This window comes from Perca fluviatilis, chromosome 22 (assembly GCF_010015445.1).
Source record: "Perca fluviatilis chromosome 22, GENO_Pfluv_1.0, whole genome shotgun sequence".
NCBI lineage: Eukaryota > Metazoa > Chordata > Actinopteri > Perciformes > Percidae > Perca > Perca fluviatilis.
Window position 1 is genome coordinate 21,271,923 of NC_053133.1, and position 20,338 is coordinate 21,292,260.

Genomic DNA, 20,338 nt, shown 5'->3' on the forward strand with positions numbered 1-20,338 from the left:
GTTTATTTGTGTTTACTCCCCTCTGTGTAAGAATAAAAACGTGCATCCTCTTTCTCCACATCTGCCAAAGTAAAGCTAACAGTCCCATTATAGCTAATGGATTGTTCTCATCGTTTATTTAGTGCATCCTCTGCCTCTCCATTGTCTTTGGTCGCTGGGAAGCTGCTTATGCGGCGCCAGTAATAGCTTAGGTAAACTGTTATGTCTAATGTTTTTTTTGCCACTGATGACAAAACAGTAGTCCATCAACATAGCAAACATATAAGGGGGGGTGGAGAGGCAACACATTAATAATAATAATAATACATTTTATTTGTCGGACGTCTTTCTAAATACACAAGGACATCTTACATGTTTAAAAGGGCATAAAAGAAGGAAATAGATTAAAATACATTTAGCCTCATAGTAATACATTTTACAAAATAGACAACATCTGAAAATGCTACAATACATTATTGTGTCATACAACAAAATCTAAAGATCACAGGCTATCCTGGATAGTCAAATATTCACCTGAATGTGTATTTTTGTTTAACATCTGTTACACAACCAGATGATTTACTGATTGTGTATTTTTGTTTAGCATCTGTTACACAACCAGATGATTTACTGATTGTCACTCACAATAAGTAATGTTGTTGAAAAGTACAGTATATTAGATATTAATAGAAATTAATAAACAGCCACTTACAACCACTTCCTGACACACTTACCACCACTTGTTGCTTGAATAAACATGAAAAAGGAAGTGAAAGAGGGAAGGTGGAGGGTCCGGAGGATACAATCAGGATAAGTGCACACAAATTTGATTTGAACCCCTGGGTGTTTTCCAATCAGCGTGAATCCAATTATAACTACAGACCTTTATCTGTATTTGTTATGCACCCCCAAACACATAACTTAATACATTTATTTTTTTATATAGCGCTTTATATGGTACTCAAAGACACTTTACAGTAAAACCAGCACATATATAGCACATTAAAAACAGATAAGCAATAAAACTAACACATAAAACAAGCATATTAAAAGCAATTAAAAACAATAAAACCAGTAACTATCAGGTGATAAATGTAAGACTATTGTATGTGGAAAGCTAATCTGAAGAGGTGTGTTTTGATTAGGGTTTTGAATGTGTCCAGGTCAGTACAGTCACAGATGTGTATGGGTAGGGAGTTCCAGAGGGAGGGGCTGCAATGGTGAAAGCTCTGTCACCCCAGGTACGGTGCTAGGTTCTGAGTGGTGGGGAGAGGAGGTTTGCGTCAGACCCATACACTCCTTCTGCTGACTAATCTCCCAGAGAAAAGGGGAAGGAAATGTTTGCTTACGCACAATCAGCTGATAACCGGCATAGTGTTTCCTGCTCTAATGACCTTCTGTCCACCATGTAATCCCACTGTATTCTGGGATAATGTCTTTAACATATGAATGAACTATTCACGGTGTTTTGGTGAACTTTGATAGGTCATTACTGTACTACAGCAAATTATTTGCCAGCAGGGTGAAATCTCAGCCAAGGACAAGATTTACCCAAATACCAACCTGTTAATCTTTCAATAGACATAACACAGTAACCCAACTCAAAACAGGCTCCCTCAGCTGATTCGTGGTAAGGTGGTCATGGGCTGCCACCTGCTGGAGAGAGGAATGATGGGATGTTTTTGTCTAGAGCAAGTGGGTTTTCTTTCTTTTGTTGGTGTTTTTTTGATGTTTGTTTTTTACTTAGCTTTTCTATAGATAGGACATAATTGTACAATCATAATTTACTGTATATTGGATATGATACATTGGGTGTTTTAAAAGAGGTTAATGCACTAATACATTGTACCCTGTGCTGTATTTTTAAACTCAGGGGTACTATTTACAGACAACAGAATGAAGGACCAGAATGGCTATTAGTTAGTATTGGTTATTTCTTTGGCATTATTAAAATATAAATATAAAATAAAATGCCCTGCTAAATGTGGAGGTTTTTCCAATTATTCATTGTTCATTTTTACGTATCATAATCTAGTAATTTTTTTACTTTGCTGTTAATTAGACATTAGGCTACTTAATTATTACTGGAAAATATCACAGTTTAAAGTGAATCAAACAAATAAGTAAAAAAATAAAATTGTGTATAATAATAATAATAATAATTATTATTATTATTATTATTATTATTATTATTTAAAAGATTAAACAAATAAATAAATCATTTTAGTTTCCATAGTTACTGTTGACTTTGCTCCCTACCCATCCGGCGCAGTCCGTGTTCATAATCGAACAGACCACAAATAAAAGGAGAGGCCTTAAACTTAAAGTTTAACCAATCAGTATTGTCCAGGAGCGACTGAGTCGCAGCCGATTGGCTGAAATTCCAGCCAATCAAACGTAACTCATAAATGACAGTTCCGCATTGCCAATTTCAACCAACTCATAGGAAGTTTGTGGGATTTCGGTGCGGTTGAATTTGAGATTGAAGATTTGTTTTCAGGTTTTTCCGTTAGGCGTTACCCCCGCTAATCACCTATCTGCTGTAGTAAAGCGAGATGCAGGCTTTAAGGTGAGGACTCCTTATATTCATGAAAATAACGTGACTCCAGCCGTCAAAATAAATTATGTAACGTTAGTTTTAGTTATGCTCAGTTGGTCAACTAACTAGCTAGCTAATTTGTAACATTTTAACTTAATTTCTAAATAAAATAGTGAACACAAGTTGTCTTTGACCTAGTTGAGAAAAAAATCTAGTTCAACTGTTTGTACAAAGTGTGTTTGCTTTTTCATATCCCACCCATTTTGCTGGTTGAGTCACTTACAGTTACGTAACAATGATTTCTCAATATTTCAGAAATTTCTTTCGGCCTGCCTGGTCCTCTGCTGAAAGGCTAGATGACAAAACTGTGGTCATCACTGGAGCCAACACTGGGATTGGCAAAGAGACAGCCATTGACTTGGCCAAGAGAGGTGCGTCAGACACTGATCCCCACATCAACTTTAAAAGGATTTTCTTTTTTCTTTTTTTTGCTTTGTCATGGTTCCTTTCGTCATGTATAGCCTATTACTGGTGGTTTTACCAGTTTCAAATTGGGTTGGATTTATTTGACAATTTTGTATGGTGATAATAAGATACCTTCTGATACAAAAAAACTTATTTTCAGTACCTCATGTGGGGGAATAACAAAAACGTTCTAACAAAATAAGCCACATTTCTCAAATGCATGTGTTTAATTTTGTGCTAAAAAAATTAATAAAAATGTAGCAGTTCAAATACAAAATGTATTTCCCCTAAAGTGACCCAAAGTCGCATATTAACCTCCACAGAAAGTTAACTTGTAATCTTTCATATTTTATGTCCAGTTAAAGAAGCACCCAATTAAAGAGAGAAGTATAAGAGATGGTTTGGATATTTTGAAGTGGGGTTGTATGAGGTACTTATCCATAGTCAGTGTGTTGCCTACAGTGGATGGTGGCCAGCACGCTCCCAGTTTGGAGAAACAGGCAGGAGTACCGACATGCAAGCTGAGCAATGTACAGCTGTGGACGGGGGCAGCAGCTAAATGTATTTTTGGGAACCTAAAAACAGGACCACCTCAAAAAGTTCATATCTGTTTGTGTATGCTATATTTAAAATATGTTCACCTCTTTCCTTCAAAGCCACCAGACTCTCTGACAAAAAACTGTAATTTTACCTCACAGAACACTGGAGTGTACCACTGCTTCGATGGGTTAGCTTGTTTGTGTTATTGTGCGACTTTGGTGAATCTGAACTAATGCTGTAAAACACCTAAGTCACAATTTTTCATATTTTCTAGTAGCTTTCTGTGAAGCTTAAAGTGAAAATTCACCACTTTTAATGTTGATGTCCAATCAGTACTGGTCGGTATATGCAGTCTATTGTGTGCTACGTGTATATTGACTGACAAAGTAAGTTTTCCTTCTTGTGCTGTGCCTTCATGTACCACAATGCATTGCATGCGTGCAGCGACTTGGCTAAGCTCTCCTAGTTTTCTTTAGTCACTTTTTTTTTTTTTCCCCCAGTTAATCTTTAGGATCCTGAAGGTCTTCAGCACACCTTTGTCCAAATAAACATGCAGAAATGCACACAGCCTGTGAGAACCAGAGTATATAACCAAAAACATGGCGAAAACTGCCCACGCTGACATTTATTACAGCAGAGTGATTCATTTTCTTTTGGCATCAAAGGGCAATTTGAGCAAAGGCACCACCAGTCGGTATTTGATCTTGACAGCTCAAGTTCTGAAGGCTCCAAATCCTTCCCGCTCTATCTGCAGCCTCCCTCAGCCTCTCTCTGGCTGAATACGGATACGGCTGAATGTCTGAATCAGTAAACTAGGGATGCACCAAATCCCGATTTTGGGGAAATTTGAGGTTCGGCAAAAACCGAACCCCGTCAGAAAGCCCCAAATTCAGCCGAATCCTTGATTCGGTGCATCCCTACAGTAAACGCACACATAATGTACACTGTATAAAAAAGTATCTTCCATAACATCCTCTTGCTGATGGAAACACAGATGCATTGCGCCCACAGCTACCAAAACTGAAGTAGCTTGTAGCTCTTCTGTCACGTCACTGGAGGACAGAAGTAGAGCAGATTTTGCAGCTGCGGCCAACTGAGCTAAAGATGCAGAACATTGGGGGAAAAACACCATATCCCTCATTCAGATAGATTGAGATATGTCACTTTGGCCGTTTAGAAACAAGTAAATATTTTCATCTTTTTTTTAAAATTTTTTTATTTTTTGAGATGAATATACATATAATAAACAGACGTGGTGATGTTATTTAAAGAGTAAATTCTGAGCTGCTTAATATAATTAATAAAAAATAATTATCTAACTATTCATTTTTCATGCAGCTGCTTCACACAGTACATTGACACAACATCACAAATTGGAGTTTCAGGTCTACATTTTAAGCTAAACTTTGTTAAAACGCAGTAAATTGAGTAGCGTTTACCTTTTTTATATGGGTCATCTTGATCATTTCTAAGACTATTTTTGTATATTTACTCCATTTCTTTTTGTCCAGGTTGAAACCTTTTATGAAATGCAGTGCACACATTTTGTCTCTAGGGGGAGTTCTTCACCAGTATTACAGTACATGCATTATTAGATGTATACAGACATTGCTTCTGCTGTTGTATCTCACTGCTGTATATTGTTGTGTTTAGGGGCAAAGGTCATCATGGCGTGCAGAGACATGGAGAGAGCACAGGCCGCTTCGAAAGAGGTCATTGAAAACTCCGGCAGCGAAAATGTCGTTTGTATGAAACTCGACTTGGCAGATAGCAAGTCGATTAAAGAATTTGCTGAAGCCATCAACAAAGGTTAACTAATTTATTCCTTAGAAGAATTTTACAAATGGCGGGACTTCACAGAAACAAACCTTTAACTTCTTAATGTCCTTTTTGTACAGGAGAGCCGAAGCTTAACATCCTTATCAACAATGCTGGTGTGATGGTTTGTCCTCTTGGGAAAACGGAAGATGGCTTTGAGATGCAGATCGGTGTCAATCACTTTGGTAAATAAAACTATGTCTTACCTGTGTCATGAGAAAAGAAGTTAAAGATGGGAGTCTGATTTGACACCTACATTATTAGTAATATGATGTCCTGTCCATATAGAATCTATTTAAAACCTATTTTAAAGGGGAACTATGCAGTAGCATTTGCTCGCAGGTTTCTCTATAGAGCTCCTCCTACAGCTTCGGAATAGATATTTGGCAACACTGTGTAAAAACTTGTTCGGTCAGTCTGCCGTTTCCTCTTTCTCTGTTCCTCCGACAATGCTTTCCTAGCTTTCTGCTTCTTTTTTGCCGGCTCAGCCATGACGATAGTGTGAAAAACTCCATCGCTACCTTGTTAGCTGGTTCCTGGATGGGGGCGTGTATGTGTGCAGTGCCGTGAAGCAATTCGTTACATTGCGAGACCTGATATCGCGCAATACTTCCTGATGCTGAGGCCGACGGCTCGCCGGCCAAAAGTTGCAAGAGTGGCTTTCCTCTCACAGGCGCTAGGGGGAAGCGAGACGACCACCACTCAACTCGAAAAAAAGTCATAAACATTCCAATGATTCCAAAGCTTTTCAGTTAAGGTAAATTAAGCTAAAAAAACACTGCATAGTTCCCCTCTAAAGGAATCTTCCTCAGATACTTTTAGTTTTTTGTTTTGTTTTTTCATGTTGGACTGCCAACATCAGTAAAGTACTTAACCTCTGAGGTTTTCTTTTAGTGCACACACTGTACCAGCCATGTCTCCAGCTGGGAGGCATTAGGGCATTCAGAACAATTCTTGTAATGTCCACTACGAGGCAGATGTGTCATTTTTTATTTTATCTTTATTTTTTCTCCCTACACTTGGCGACTTGTGTTCTTACTAAATGTGATGTAGTGTAACATCACTTTGGTTTCACTGTAACATTTGTAATGCGTTACTTTGAAAATGGTTAAAAGCAAATCATATGTCACTGATATCACCTTGCCATTACTTTCTTAAAGGATTAATTAACAGGATTACCCTCACCTGTATATTAGCCCTCTATACTACTTTTATTACAGGAATAGGTGTTGACATTATTAGTGCTTAATCCGCTAGTGGTTGATTGGGGTTATAGTCCCTAGGAAAAAGTACAGTTTATGAAGCTGCAAACGGAAAAAGTTTGTCCCTGCCAAGTTTTATAGACAGTTTTATTAACTTTCTTGTCACTAAAAATCCATGTACCGGTAGTTTGTCTTGGACGGCATTACTAGCCAGCCTTTTTAATAATTTATTTCTACACAGCCAGTCAAACGTTATAGTATAGGTAGGAATAGGTTGAAGTTATAAGGAAGGGGTAGATATGAATTGAAAAGGACAGCTCTATTTGGACATACAGTAACCTTAACAATACAAATTCCCAAACTTAGTTTTTCACTTCCCATTAGTCCGGCCAATTTGTTGCCACCTGTCAGTTACAGTCCTCACCAATTCCTTACTGAATTTTGATAGTTTAGAAAGCACTATATATAGTGTAATGATCTATCTATTTCTCTGTAACATTGTTTCTCAATTAGCAGAGAAGTTAAAAGTTCTTCTTTCTTTTCACAAGCTGACATTTACCTACCACAATGACTGCAGCGTGTCTGTTCTTACAAAAACCTAAACATGTACACATACTGTATGTTCAAACAATCTAGCATTTGACAAGCTCATAGATCTTAACGGGACTAGTTAGTGCTGTTGTTAAAAAAAACTAAAAGGTGAGTGTTTAACTATATTTATTAACTGCTTATCAATGAGGTTAAACTAAATACTTGAAACACCTCTCTGCATAACACAAAAAAATTCAACAGCACCACAAACTACAGCCTCCGAAATGACTGAAGTTGAATCAACAACTCTCAAACTTGGTCAACAAAGACTGAACATTTTTCTTAAATATTTCTTTTGCTATAATATCTGTGAGATAAAATATCCTCCTTTCTGATTTCTCAAACTCTGAATTTAATATGAATGTCATTTCATTGTTCTCCAGGTCACTTCCTGTTGACATATTTGTTGCTTGACCTGATTAAAAAATCGGCACCAGCCAGGATTGTCACTGTGTCCTCCATGGCTCACTCCTGGGGCTCCATCAATCTGGAGGACATCAACAGCGAGAAGAGTTACGACAAGAAGGCAGCCTACGCTCAGAGCAAGCTAGCCAATATCCTCTTCACCCGCTCCCTAGCTAAGAAACTAGAAGGTGTGCAATATGCCCTTATCTCTGTCATGAAGCCATTTTAAGAGAAGGTGGAAAATGATTTTTTTTTTCCCATGTACAGTTACAGTGATTACAGAATTGACTTGTCTTTCAGGCACAGGTGTGATGACATATTCTCTCCATCCTGGAGTCGTCCAGACAGATTTATGGCGTCATCTGAGCGGCCCTCAACAGATTGTCATGAAGATGGTCAGCCCTTTCACCAAAAACTCTTCCCAGGGAGCTCAGACGAGCATTTACTGCGCAGTGGAACCGTCACTGGCGAAAGAGAGCGGTGGATACTACAGGTGTGTGTGTGTGTGTGTGTGTGTGTGTGTGTGTGTGTGTGTGTGTGTGTGTGTGTGTGTGTGTGTGTGTGTGTGTGTGTGTGTGTGTGTGTGTGTGTGTGTGTGTGTGTGTGTGTGTGTGTGTGTGTGTGTGTGTGTGTGTGTGTGTGTGTGTGTGTGTGTGTGTGTGTGTGTGTGTGTGTGTGTGTGTGTGTGTGTGTGTGTAATTATTTTTTATAATACATGAATTGTCAAGTTAGAGTTGTGAAATAACTGCTACATGGCTTTATTAGCTACCTAGCATACAAATATAGTAAAAGCAGCCACTGTTAATGTTAAGTTGCATATACCAGACTTTTACAGGACAACTGATTTACAATCAGTTATTTCCTATTTGATGGAATACATATCGAGCAGCAAGGGCAGCTAGAGAGGAACTCAGGCCATGAACTCATTGTGCATTGAATCACGCAGAACCATACTGAATGTATGAAAGGCACAAATATCCAAATTTGACGTCGCTCATCTAATGCGTCTTTGTTTACAGCGACTGTGCTCCAGCCAACTGCTCAGCGGCCGGTAAGGACGACGACCTTGCGCAGAAATTGTGGGATTTGAGCTGTCGGATGCTGTCGATAGAGTGGGATTGAGGCAACCTGAATTTAAAATAAAATTCATCGGTTTAAAGTCTTACAGGGTTTCTTTGCAATATATTTCACTAATACAGCCAACCAAGAAAATAATGTTACAAAACATTATCTTTAATATGAGTTTTCTTACGGTTCCATTTTTTTCTAGCACTTCTTGTTTGTTTTTGATACTAACATAAAGTGTTTGTATTTTGAACATGGCACTACTTCTAATTAAAAAAAATACTAAGTATATAAAATAAAGCATATCGTTTGTGTGAAGATTCTGATTTACAGAAATGACCACAAACTTCAATAGTTTTCTATCCATTTTTATAACTGCATAGTAAAGGATATTTAGATAAAATCGTGGAATAAAAAGAAAAACTTGATTCAGACGAAAGACTACACTTCCATGTTGCAAATGTTTTTCTGTACCTGTATTTCCTGGCATTAAACCCAGTGTTGCATTCCATCCTTTTTGTCTTTGTTCCTACTTGCACATGCTTCATATTTTAATTAATTGTATGCAATCGACACAACATGGCAAAGCAATATTGTAATTTCATGAATTTTCATTGTGATATATTTTACAAGGGAATGTCGCCACAGACTCATAGCTCGTAATACTGCAAATGCAAGCAAGAGTAACCCTTTTATTAGTGGGCCATAGGCTCAGTGACCATTGTGTTACCTCATGACTTTACAGGCATTTCAATTAAAACGTTTAAATGATATTACGCTGAAGCACCTAGTTAGTCATTTTAAACCGCTACAACAAAGGTTTTGTGGGCACAGACCCTGACGGAGAGTAATAAAGACAACCACAGATAATAAATGTGATACCACTGTATGATCTCTTTATGTGCCTGCAGTAGGCAATAAATAAACGATAACCGCTAAATATGTACATGACTGGATTGGGGATTTGCAAAGTTAACTGCAACTAAGATAACATCAGGAAAAACTACCCATGATTCTGCTGCATACAGCGTTCTATGAAAATCAAATTATCAAATCCAAAACGTAATGTCCTAGAATGTGAGGTTGTTTGATTGGTTTTAGTGAAAACACTGATATGATCCAAATAGTTAAAAGAAACCACGGCAGAAATAAAAGTAAAAGCGGTACCTTTGAGTACATGACCAATTCTTTAACATGCAGTGTTTGTGAAAACTTAATTTCTCTATTTCTCTGTGAATAAGTAGCCTTTGTTTGTTTCTATAATATTTTGATGAATTATTCACTGCATAATGTGTCCAAAGGTAACTGCATACACTGTTATTTATGGACATGCTTGCATTGTGTGTGGGGGAAAAAAGGAAAGAAAGAATAGAGTTGCTTTCAATGCATCTCCCTTGAACTCAACATATCTAATCATAACGCTAATAGAAGGTAAGTCAAGGCCACACTCTAATTTAGATGACATAAGTTAAATGCAAAGTACCCATCCCAATTTTTTAAAATGTGATTGTTAGTTATAGTATAACTGCGATAAGCTTCAATGAAACGAGACCTGAAGTCACCCCCATTGTTTGATAACAGTGACTACTACTACTACTATTAAACTTGGTCCAATCGTTTGCAAGGCACCATAAATGTGTGCACTGAAGTCCTTCATCTCCATGGCTACGTATACAATTAATCATTAATGTTTCATAAAGAAAAGAAGCTGGCTATAAGAATCAAGCGTTAAGTCCGGCACTGATAACATCACAGGGAAAAGGCAAACGGAATGGATGTAAGGATGCACCGGTGCATGACAAAACTGGACTAATTACACAGTTTTTAACAAATTTCTTTCTGGATGAGATGTTGCCTGGAGGAAAGAATGATGTTGACTTGATGGTGCAATAAAGATGTTTGATTTTCTTTCTTAGTGATGTTTGCTCAGAATGGAAGAAGCTGAAGACGGTATTGCCGTGGTAGGCATTGGATGCAATTTTCCAGGGGGTAAGCCATTTGAATTTAGGAACTTAATTTTGGTTATCTTTGTGTTTCTTTATATTTTATCGACACATTTGCCATTTACAGATTTTTCTCCTTCTCCTACAATGTGTATGAAGTTAAATGAACAATCTTGGAATGTAGTTATAGAAAATAGAAAAGACAAATTACATAATTTCAACATTATTAGACAAGGTCTGAAATTAACAGATGTGTTCATTTGATACATACAACCTCTAAACGACCATCAGGGTTTGTAAAATGAATCCCTGGTAATTCTAAAAATTATGTCATCATTTTATTTTATTCTGATAAAGTTCATTATGTATGTATTTCATTTCACGACACCATTTCTACCTTTTTCACCATAACTTTGTGTTTACAAATCAGGAGAATCATGCAATTAACAGTGGGCATTTATCTCCTGATACAATTTATAGTACCACTCCTACCATTGAACTTTTTTATATATTCTACTTTTTTAAAGTTTTATATCTTTCCAAATAGGAGAAGGGCTTGACAATTTCTGGAAGGTCTTGGTGGATGGGAGAAACTGTTCTGTGCCAATTCCCAAAGAGAGATTTGACTTGGCCAGCTGGTATGATCCTGATGAAAACAAAGCGGGTAAATCCTGCACGGCCAAGGCTGCGCTCATCGACGGGTATGGTCTTTAAACATTATTATATAACCTATTTAGATAGATCCACTTATGTGTTTTGCAAATATATGTATGTGTGTATATAGTCTTATAGACTTGTCTTTTTCGTTGATAAAATGATTAAAATTAGAAATTAAAAAATACAATTTTTTTTGTAATGAGTAAATGACAACAGGTGTGTCGATTTCTGTGTAGCTCTTACTTTTAGGTTGTCCTTTTTAAACTGGGTTATTGAGACATCTGAACATTTTTGGGATGTACTCAAAAAATCTTTATGGTGCATCTCTTTGTATCAGAAAAAATATATGGATAGAAATGTTGGCGTATTCGCTTAAAGGGATACGCCACCGTTTGTTGAAATAGGGCTTGAAAGGTGCACTATGGGTTCCTGCACGGTCACTTCTGTTGACGTTCCAAGTAAATTCCACACAAAACAGAGCAAGCTCGCCCCTCCCACCATGTTTTTGTGACTAACTGACTAACTGTCACTAACCCCCATCCCCTCCCCCAACCATCTTGTCGGTGATTGGCTGTAGTGGTTTGATGTATTTTGGTGCACAGCCTGTGCCCCTAGTGTTTGTTTGACATTTACGACCCCTGTGTTGTCTCCTGAGACCGGGCTTTTTAACAGTGTATTCAGGGGATAGGCAACTAGCGGATCAAGGAGAGATGCCTACGATTTGAGACAAAAATGAAATTGCGCTGAAACCATGCAGGAATTCATAGTGCACCTTTAAACAAACCAAGTGTTGTACAGAAAGTCCCTTCTTCATTTCTTAATTCTCTCGCATTGCCAGTGGATAACCAGCGTCCCACTGAGTTATGTTGCTGTGCAGAGCACTTGTGACTTTCTCATACTATGGTCATCACTGGGTAATTTCACTTTAGGGAATTCAAGTTTTAAATTATTAAAATAATCTATTTCTCAGTCACTACATTTGATTTAATAGTTTTTAAATCTTTTTAGGTTCAATGAATTTGACCACAAGTTTTTCGGCATCAGTGACAGTGAAGTGGAACAAATGGACCCTCAACAAAAACAGCTCCTTCAGTGCGTCTACAGGGCGTTGGAGAATGCTGGAATTCCCATGGAGACTGCCAGTGGGACCAGTACAGGAGTGTTTATTGGTATGTCAGTAAAAACATGGTGCCAGTGACTGGCTTTAAAAAATTGTTTTGTGTAATATTTCCATCAGATTTTTACTTCTGTTCTTTGAATTATCCTACTATCTTAATAATATTCATGTGATAACAATGCTTTTATTATAGGCCTAATGAACAGAGATTATGAGACAAATGCTGCACACGTGCACCCAAGTGTGATCAACCACTGGACTGGCACAGGGCTTGCCATGAGTATTGCATCAAACAGAGTCTCCTACATCTTTAACTTCACTGGGCCCTCACTGTCTATAGACTGTGCCTGCTCATCATCTCTTGTGGCTCTTCATCTTGCCTGTCAATCCATTAAACAAGGTTTGTACAGTATCTATAACTAAAGACCATGACACTTTTTAGAGCAGCCTCTAACTCTAAAGGAAAGCAGTGCCATAGGCTTGTGGTTCTAATTACAAGGATATATTATAATATTATTGTGTGATATAATGAAATGTTTTATTTTTATCAGGCGATTGTGACATGGCTGTTTGTGGTGGAGTCAACTGCATCATAGAGCCAAGAGTGTTTGTTGCTCTCAGCAAGGCCAAGATGATCTCACCTGAGGGGACCAGCAAACCTTTCTCTAGCAGAGCAGATGGCTATGGTAGAGGGGAGGGCTGCGGGGTTGTTCTGCTGAAGCCTCTGAAAAAGGTCAGAATATGCAGAGTAATAAAAGCAACAATTAATAATTAATAAAAGTGCAGCAATTTATTTTTTTACCTGTTATGAACAAGCAACCATATCAGATATTAGAGCAACATCAATGAATAACTGATTGACCAACAGTACCCATAAATGTTGTATTAGTCAGCAACGTCCTAGTTCCTGTTAGCCCTGTTTCTCTCCACTCACAAAATAACATAATATTCAGTACCCATATAATTGCATGTCAATATGGCATAGTTTACAATGTTAAAAAATATTATACTCTTGTTCTTGTTTCATTTTAGTCTTATTGTTGCTTTACAGGCTATACAAGACCATGACCATATCTGGGGTATCATCAGCAAAACAGCGGTCAACCAAGATGGACACTCAGTGACTCCAATCACCAAACCCTCCATGACACAACAACAGAAGCTGTTGCAAAGAGTCTACTCAGAGTCTGACATTGCAAATGTCCAGTACATAGAGGCACATGGGACTGGAACCCCAATTGGAGACCCAACAGAGGCAGCAAGCATCTCAAATGTCATTGCTAAAGCAAAACCTATTGGTTCAGAGACACTGTGGATTGGCTCAGTAAAGAGCAACATTGGGCATACAGAATCTGCTGCTGGAGTGGCCGGACTAATTAAGGTTCTCCTAATGATGAAGCATGAGACTATTGTTCCCTCAGTTTTCTACTCTGAGGAGACTACCAGTGTAGATGCCAAAGTCCTGAACATTAAAGTTCCTAAGGAAGCAGAAAAGTGGGAAGCCTCCCATGCAAGAATTGCAGGAGTTAACAACTTTGGCTTTGGGGGTACAAATGCACACGTCATTGTCAAACAGTACAAACAGTCACACATTGAGAAAAAGCATGATGGGAAACAGGCAAAGTATTTTATCATGTCTGCAAATTCACCAAAATCTCTTACTCTGATGATGGAACACACCATTAAACAGCTAGAAGTAGACAGCAAAGTTGATTTAGATTCTCTGCTGTACACGTCAGCTTGTAGGAGGAGCCATCTAAAGCATAAATACAGAAAAGCTATGATTGTTTCATCTGTAGTCGATCTTAAAGAGAAGTTAAATGCTACTGCAGGCAAAAATATTCGCCCGTCTTACTCAGATCCAAGGTTAGTGTTTGTTTTTTGCGGAAATGGCGTCACTTTCCATGGCATGTGCAAACAGCTACTAAAACACGAGCCTGTATTCAGGGATAAGATCAGAGAGATTACGAAACTTTTCCAAAGACTGAGTATGCTGAACATCTTGGACACGCTTGAGAGTGAGTTTGAGGGTAGTGACTACAATAACCCACATGTTGTCCAACCAATCCTCTTTGCTATCCAAGTTGGCATTACCACCCTACTCAGACACTGGGGTGTCAAGCCAGATGCAATGCTTGGACATTCTGTTGGTGAGGTTCCAGCCGCTCACTGTTCTGGCCTCTTGACTCTTGAGGATGCCGTGAAAGTCATTTATTTCCGGAGCAATCTCCAGAACAAAGTTACTGGGGGGAAGATGCTTGTAATCAGCAACATGGCTGTTTCAGAGGTAACAGCTCTTCTCCCTTGTTACTCTGGTAGAATTTGCCTTGCTGCTTTCAACAGCCCGCAGTCCTGCACCCTGTCAGGTGATGCAGATGCAATTGAGAGCCTTTATAAGGAGCTAAGCACCTCAGCCAACAGTCAGAATCTGTTCCTTCGTGTTCTGGATGTCCCTGCTGCTTACCACAGCCACATGATGGACCCAATTCTGACAGAAATTGAGGAGACAATTGGCTCTTTACAGGTGAATGGTCTTGACACAGAGTTGTTCTCAACAGTGACGGGCAAGGAAGTCCAGCAGGGTGATTTCTGCACAGGGGAATACTGGGCTAGAAACATTCGTGAGCCAGTAGCTTTTGAGCAGGCAGTGAGGTCAGCAACTAAAGGAAAGACAAATACTGTGTTTGTGGAGATAGGGCCAAGAAGGGCACTACAGAGAAACATCATGGAAACAGTGGGTAATGACACAGCTGTTCTTGCCTCGGTGCAGCCAGAAAAAGATCATGAAACGATGATGTCCGTTGTGTCTAAGCTGTTCGAACTGGGTGTCCATGTAAATTGGAACACCTTCTATAAAGGATATGAGACAATGCCACTGCCTATTCCGAAATACCAGTTTGATTGCTCAGACAGAGACGTTATCATTGGAGCAGCACAGAAAAATACAGTGAGTAATCATCCGGTGCTCTGTCAGACAGGAAGTGAAAGCAACATTTTCAGCTGTGATCTGATGTCTGACTCTTCTTACTACCTGAAAGAGCACAAGCACAATGGCATACCCATCATTCCTGGTGCTTTCTATGCTGAGCTGGGTTTGGCTGCATTCATGGCCAGTGCCAAACCAAAAGTACCGCTCAGCTCCGTGCAGCTCAGTGTCAGTTTTCACAGTCCATTTGTTTTAACCAAGAATTCACCTGAAATGAAGGTTCAATTTGAACAAACAGAGAAAGAAACTAGGTTCATGGTACTCTCTCCATCTGCAGTGTATGCATCAGGCACAGTGGTTTCAAAGAAAGTGAGGCTGATAGAGGAGCAGTTCATTTCACTAAGTTCCATCTACAAAAGATGCAAATCCGTAGTGAGCTCTCAGGAGTTCTATGGGTATCTCTCTCAAGGAGGCTTTCAGTATGGAGACGTCTTCCAGAATAAGGCAGACGTGCACTATGGAGAAGATCTCAAGGAGGCGTTTGCAAATGTCACGGTTCCAGAAGAACTGCAGTCTCAGTTGCATGACTACTGCATTCATCCTGTTGTGCTGGACTTTCTGATGCAGCTTCTCCCAGTTACAGTAGAGCACATTTTTGCTGGTAGACCAGGATTTCCTGCCAAAATAGGAAGTTTGACAGTGTTTGAACCTTTGCAAGATGAGATGATTGTCTATCTGAGAGCAACTGATGTGGGCGTAGATCACTTTGAGATTTGTGGCTGCTTTGCAGATAAAGAAGGAAGAGTGTTGGTTGAGGTTAAGCATGTGATAATTAAGTACCTTGGCAGTCGCTCGCATGTGGTTGAGGAGTATTTCTACCATAATGCCTTCAGTGTCATCCCTGAAGGTGTCACACCTGTTCCTCCTCCTAAGGCCTTAGTCTTCTCTGACCATATAGGGATCTCTAAAGGCCTGGAACAATATTTGGACTCTCGGTCTAGATATGTTTCATTCCCACATGCAAAAGATATCTTGAGCAATGGGTTTCCTTCTCTCTTGGCAAATCTCAATATAACAGATATTGAGAACAACTTTGATGAGGTCTTATTTTTGTGGGGCAATGCAGACCTCACTTCACTGGCAGCTGATGTTGTTCTGCAGAATTGTGTGAGCTGCTGTGAGACTTTCCGCCAAATAGTCCTTGAGCTAAAGCGAATTTCCTTCCCAAACTCAATCAGAGCAGTCACCTACTGTTCTTCTGACATCACAATAGACCACATAAGTCCAGGTTTTGCTCTCGCTGGCATGACAAGATCATTTGCTGCAGAGATACCAGATCTTTCATTTCAGCTGATTGATATAAGCACTATCTCTGCTAAGGACATTGCAGCTCTGTCTGAGGTCCTAAGGTCGCATCCTTGCAGCAAGTACCCAGAGTTGGTAGTAAAACATGGTCTGATTCTGAAACCTTCCATTGTCCGCACTCCACCTGAGCTCAATGACTGTTCAAAGGGCAGTTTTTCCTCTACATTGTCTGAGCCCTGCATCATTCAGACAGCTGAGGCACACAAGATGACTCAGCTGAGTGCCATTCACTTTGAGGAGGAGGCCCAGCCAATCAGGGATACATCAGTTGAAATTCGGCCCACTAAGATATGTGTTCATTCATCTGATTACTTCCCTGTCACTGCTTCACATCTGAAATTTGGCCAGACACTGTACTGGAACAAACACTCATCACAGAAACACAAGCTACTGGCTCTTGATTTCAGTGGTACAATTACAGCAGTCGGAAAAGATGTCAGAAAATTAAAAGTGGGAGACCACGTTGCTTCCTGTTACCCCGTGGTGGCAACCAGCAAGGTCAGAGTTCCAGAGGATGTGTGCTACAGCACCAAGCGGTTCCCATTCCTTCAAAAAGCACCCTGTGTATCCTACTTTGTGCTAGCATGGGAGATCCTGCATCGAGCATTGCCTAGAGCCAAACATAATCTAGGAATCATATCCTCTCTGCCTGATTCTGCTCTGATAAAAGTCTTGGCACTCACTTCTTACAAGTCAGGTTGGAATGTGATTGTTGGCACACAGTGCAATGGCTCTTTTGTAGATGGCAATCAAATGGATGTATTTGTCGTCCTGCCTCCATTTGATGAATCTCTGATTGCTAAAATTTGCAATTTTCCAGGTGTCCAACATGTTGTCTTCATCTGTGAATCTCAGATGCAGTGTTTGCTTGCTCAGGATATGTTCCAAAGTGTAAGGGAAAGTGTTCATGTGCAGACAATTAAGATGCCAGTCATTTTGCAAAAGGGATCCTTGAGTGCACAAGGGCCATACATTTATCACTGGCTGAAATCCTTGAACTTGAGCAGGAAATTTGCTCTTGAAAGCTTTACCTTTCAGAATGTAAAATCTGAAAGCATTGAGAGCCTAGATTCAGAGACACTAAAATCATACTTCAACTCAAAGAAGCTGGCTGTTGTGGCTCTGGACAAAGGTGGCAGCAGTACACTGTCTGACATTCCATTGCTGCCAACAAAAAAACAGCTTTTCCGTAAGAGAGCCGTGTACATAGTGGTAGGTGGTCTTTCTGGTCTGGGATTTGAAACTGTAAAGTTCATCTCACAAAGAGGGGGTGAGTACATTGTCATACTCTCCAGGAGCAAGCCCACACCAGATGTGCAGCAAGACTTACACAATGTGGAGAAACAGTGTGGAAACTGCATCACTACCATGGAGTGTGACATATCTGTGTCGGAGTATGTGCACAAGGTTATCAGGGTCATCTGCCAGAAATTCCCTGGTTGTCCAATCAGAGGAGTGTTTCACAGTGCAGTTGTCTTACATGATGGGCTGATTGAGACCCTTAACAGATCTCTTTATGAGAAGGTTCTAAAACCCAAAATAAATGGTGCACTGAATTTGCACCATGCAACACAGCACTGTCAATTGGATTACTTTGTGTGTTACTCTTCAATCTCAGCTTTTCTGGGAAATGCATCACAAACAAACTATGCAGCGGCCAACTCATTCCTCGACATGTTCTGTCAGTACCGGCGCAAACTTAGGTTGCCTGGACAGTCAATCAACTGGGGAGCTCTAAACCTCGGTCTCCTTTTTAACAAGGAACATTTCCAGCGGTTTCTGGAGGCAAAGGGAATGATGGTGTTGGATGTGGCGGAGATTCATAAAAGTCTGGAGCAATGCCTTGTGCTCAATCGACCCCAACAGGCTGTTTGCAGGTTTCACTTCAGAAATATCAGGTACAACATCCTCTCTCAAAATGCAGCCTTGACCATGCGCCTGTCCGCATTGGTAGAGGAGGCTTTCCAGAAATCAAAAGAGATAGACTCTCAAACTAAACAAGCTGAATCCGTCTCACCAAAAGAATATGTCGTCTCTCTGCTTTGTGAGACCATTGGCATGGATAAAAGTGAGCTGAAGGATGAATCACCTCTTTTATCCTTAGGCATTGACTCCATGCAGGCCATGACTCTGCAGAATCTCATCTTTCAGGAGAGAGGTGTGAATGTGCCTTTGGTGAAATTATTGGATCCCAATGCCACACTATCAACAGTAGTAGCTATACTGAGTGAAGAAGGTGAAAGTTCCAGTGATAACCAAGAGTCTCTTCCTGTTGACAGCATTGTTGTTGTTTCTACCAGATTGTAAAAATGACAACTGCAGATACATAAATGTAAACAGTTATGAGAACATCACAATACTAATTAGAAAGGTTTTTATTGGATTCAGTGGAAGGCTCATGGTGGCCATTGCAATACGACAGCATTCTTTTGTTAATGCCACATGTTCAAAATTTATTTTGCCTATGTTATTGTCTTCTTTGTAAATGTTTGGCCCTGGATATTGTTTTGGTTCCTTCTGGGATTTTAGTTTTACATTTTTAAAACCACACAGCATGTTATTTTACTTACTTTTTTTGGAGACATGCCCAATTTTATATGGATGTTTTTGTATCATATTCTGTTTAGTAATATGTTCATGATGACAGTCAGCATTTCAATTATTGTTGATAAAGGATGATTTTCAATAGTGAATCATTTATGTAAATAGAGTATTAAAGTTAATGTAGGTACATTCCTATTTTCTTTCAATGATTTTCATCATTATTTAAAGCTTGTCTGTAGTTGTTAAAATCGGTCACAGGGTTCAGTCCACATAATACTAACGTGAACTTATTTTTATCTGCCTGTTTTACATTCACTTGTTTCTCACAGGTCATGGCCAATTGTTATCACTGCTAGCTCCTTGATGTGATTGATAATCATCTTTATGATAATGATAGAACAAAACAAGTGATACAGTATTCTGGCATGCCCCACAAATGTTCAATTGGAGGCATGTATAATAACTTATGAACCACTAATGTATCACATGTGCGGACAAGGACATTGCCACAACAAGGACAAACATGCTATTTAAATGAAAACAGATAACAGTTTTCCATGATCTAAGTGTTTATAACTCTGCTTACCTAAAGTTGAAATCCCAATTAAGCAATTCCTCCTTTCAATCAAGAAATGATTTGGCGGAGGAGTTTTGACAATACAGATATTTGATATTGCATCGAATGTAAAACATTGTAACTTTTTGACATATCAATTTAAAAAAAAAAGGTGGTACTAATGAATTCTTACATTTTGTCATCTCAACATGTCCAATGTTGTTTTTAATTTTTTTGCTGTTTCATAACACAATAAAACAAGCTGCCAAGTTCTCTATGCACTTGGTCAGGTTTGTTTATTAATAAATATTCCTTCATTCAGTTCATACAATTGCAATTTTATTAACCTGGCAAGAGTATCAAGCGAGGCTCCAAATTGTTCCAAAGCCTATTTTGTTTGTTCACACTTCCAAAAAAAAAAGAAATATTACAAAATAAAAAGAAATACATACAGCTTCAAAAATCTATTTGAAGTCAAGACATTTTAATTCTGAATGCTAAACATTTTCTATGCCACCCATGGTAAATCCTTGGGCCAAAAGGAGTGTTGCACCCTACCCCCAACAGCACACTAAACCCATCAAATGACAAAGCAAACAAGCTACAATAATAATCAATATTCAAAC

General features: G+C 39.1%; 2 protein-coding genes across 2 annotated transcripts; both read left to right on the forward strand.

The window, feature by feature from the left end:
- The first annotated feature begins 2,392 nt into the window (after positions 1–2,392).
- Positions 2,393–9,115, forward strand: rdh12l (retinol dehydrogenase 12, like). The gene is made up of 7 exons (XM_039790573.1): positions 2,393–2,548; positions 2,834–2,949; positions 5,177–5,332; positions 5,422–5,526; positions 7,518–7,727; positions 7,840–8,032; positions 8,559–9,115. Exons 1-7 carry the CDS (start codon positions 2,535–2,537, stop codon positions 8,659–8,661), a joined length of 897 nt encoding a protein of 298 aa, XP_039646507.1. The 5' UTR covers positions 2,393–2,534; the 3' UTR covers positions 8,662–9,115.
- Positions 9,116–10,529: 1,414 nt separating this feature from the next.
- Positions 10,530–19,259, forward strand: LOC120552476 (highly reducing polyketide synthase cm3B-like). Its single transcript, XM_039790572.1, has 6 exons — positions 10,530–10,593; positions 11,095–11,248; positions 12,213–12,373; positions 12,515–12,721; positions 12,873–13,054; positions 13,373–19,259. The coding sequence occupies exons 1-6, from the start codon at positions 10,536–10,538 to the stop codon at positions 18,917–18,919; spliced, it is 6,309 nt and encodes a 2,102-aa protein (XP_039646506.1). The 5' UTR covers positions 10,530–10,535; the 3' UTR covers positions 18,920–19,259.
- The last annotated feature ends 1,079 nt before the right edge of the window (positions 19,260–20,338 follow it).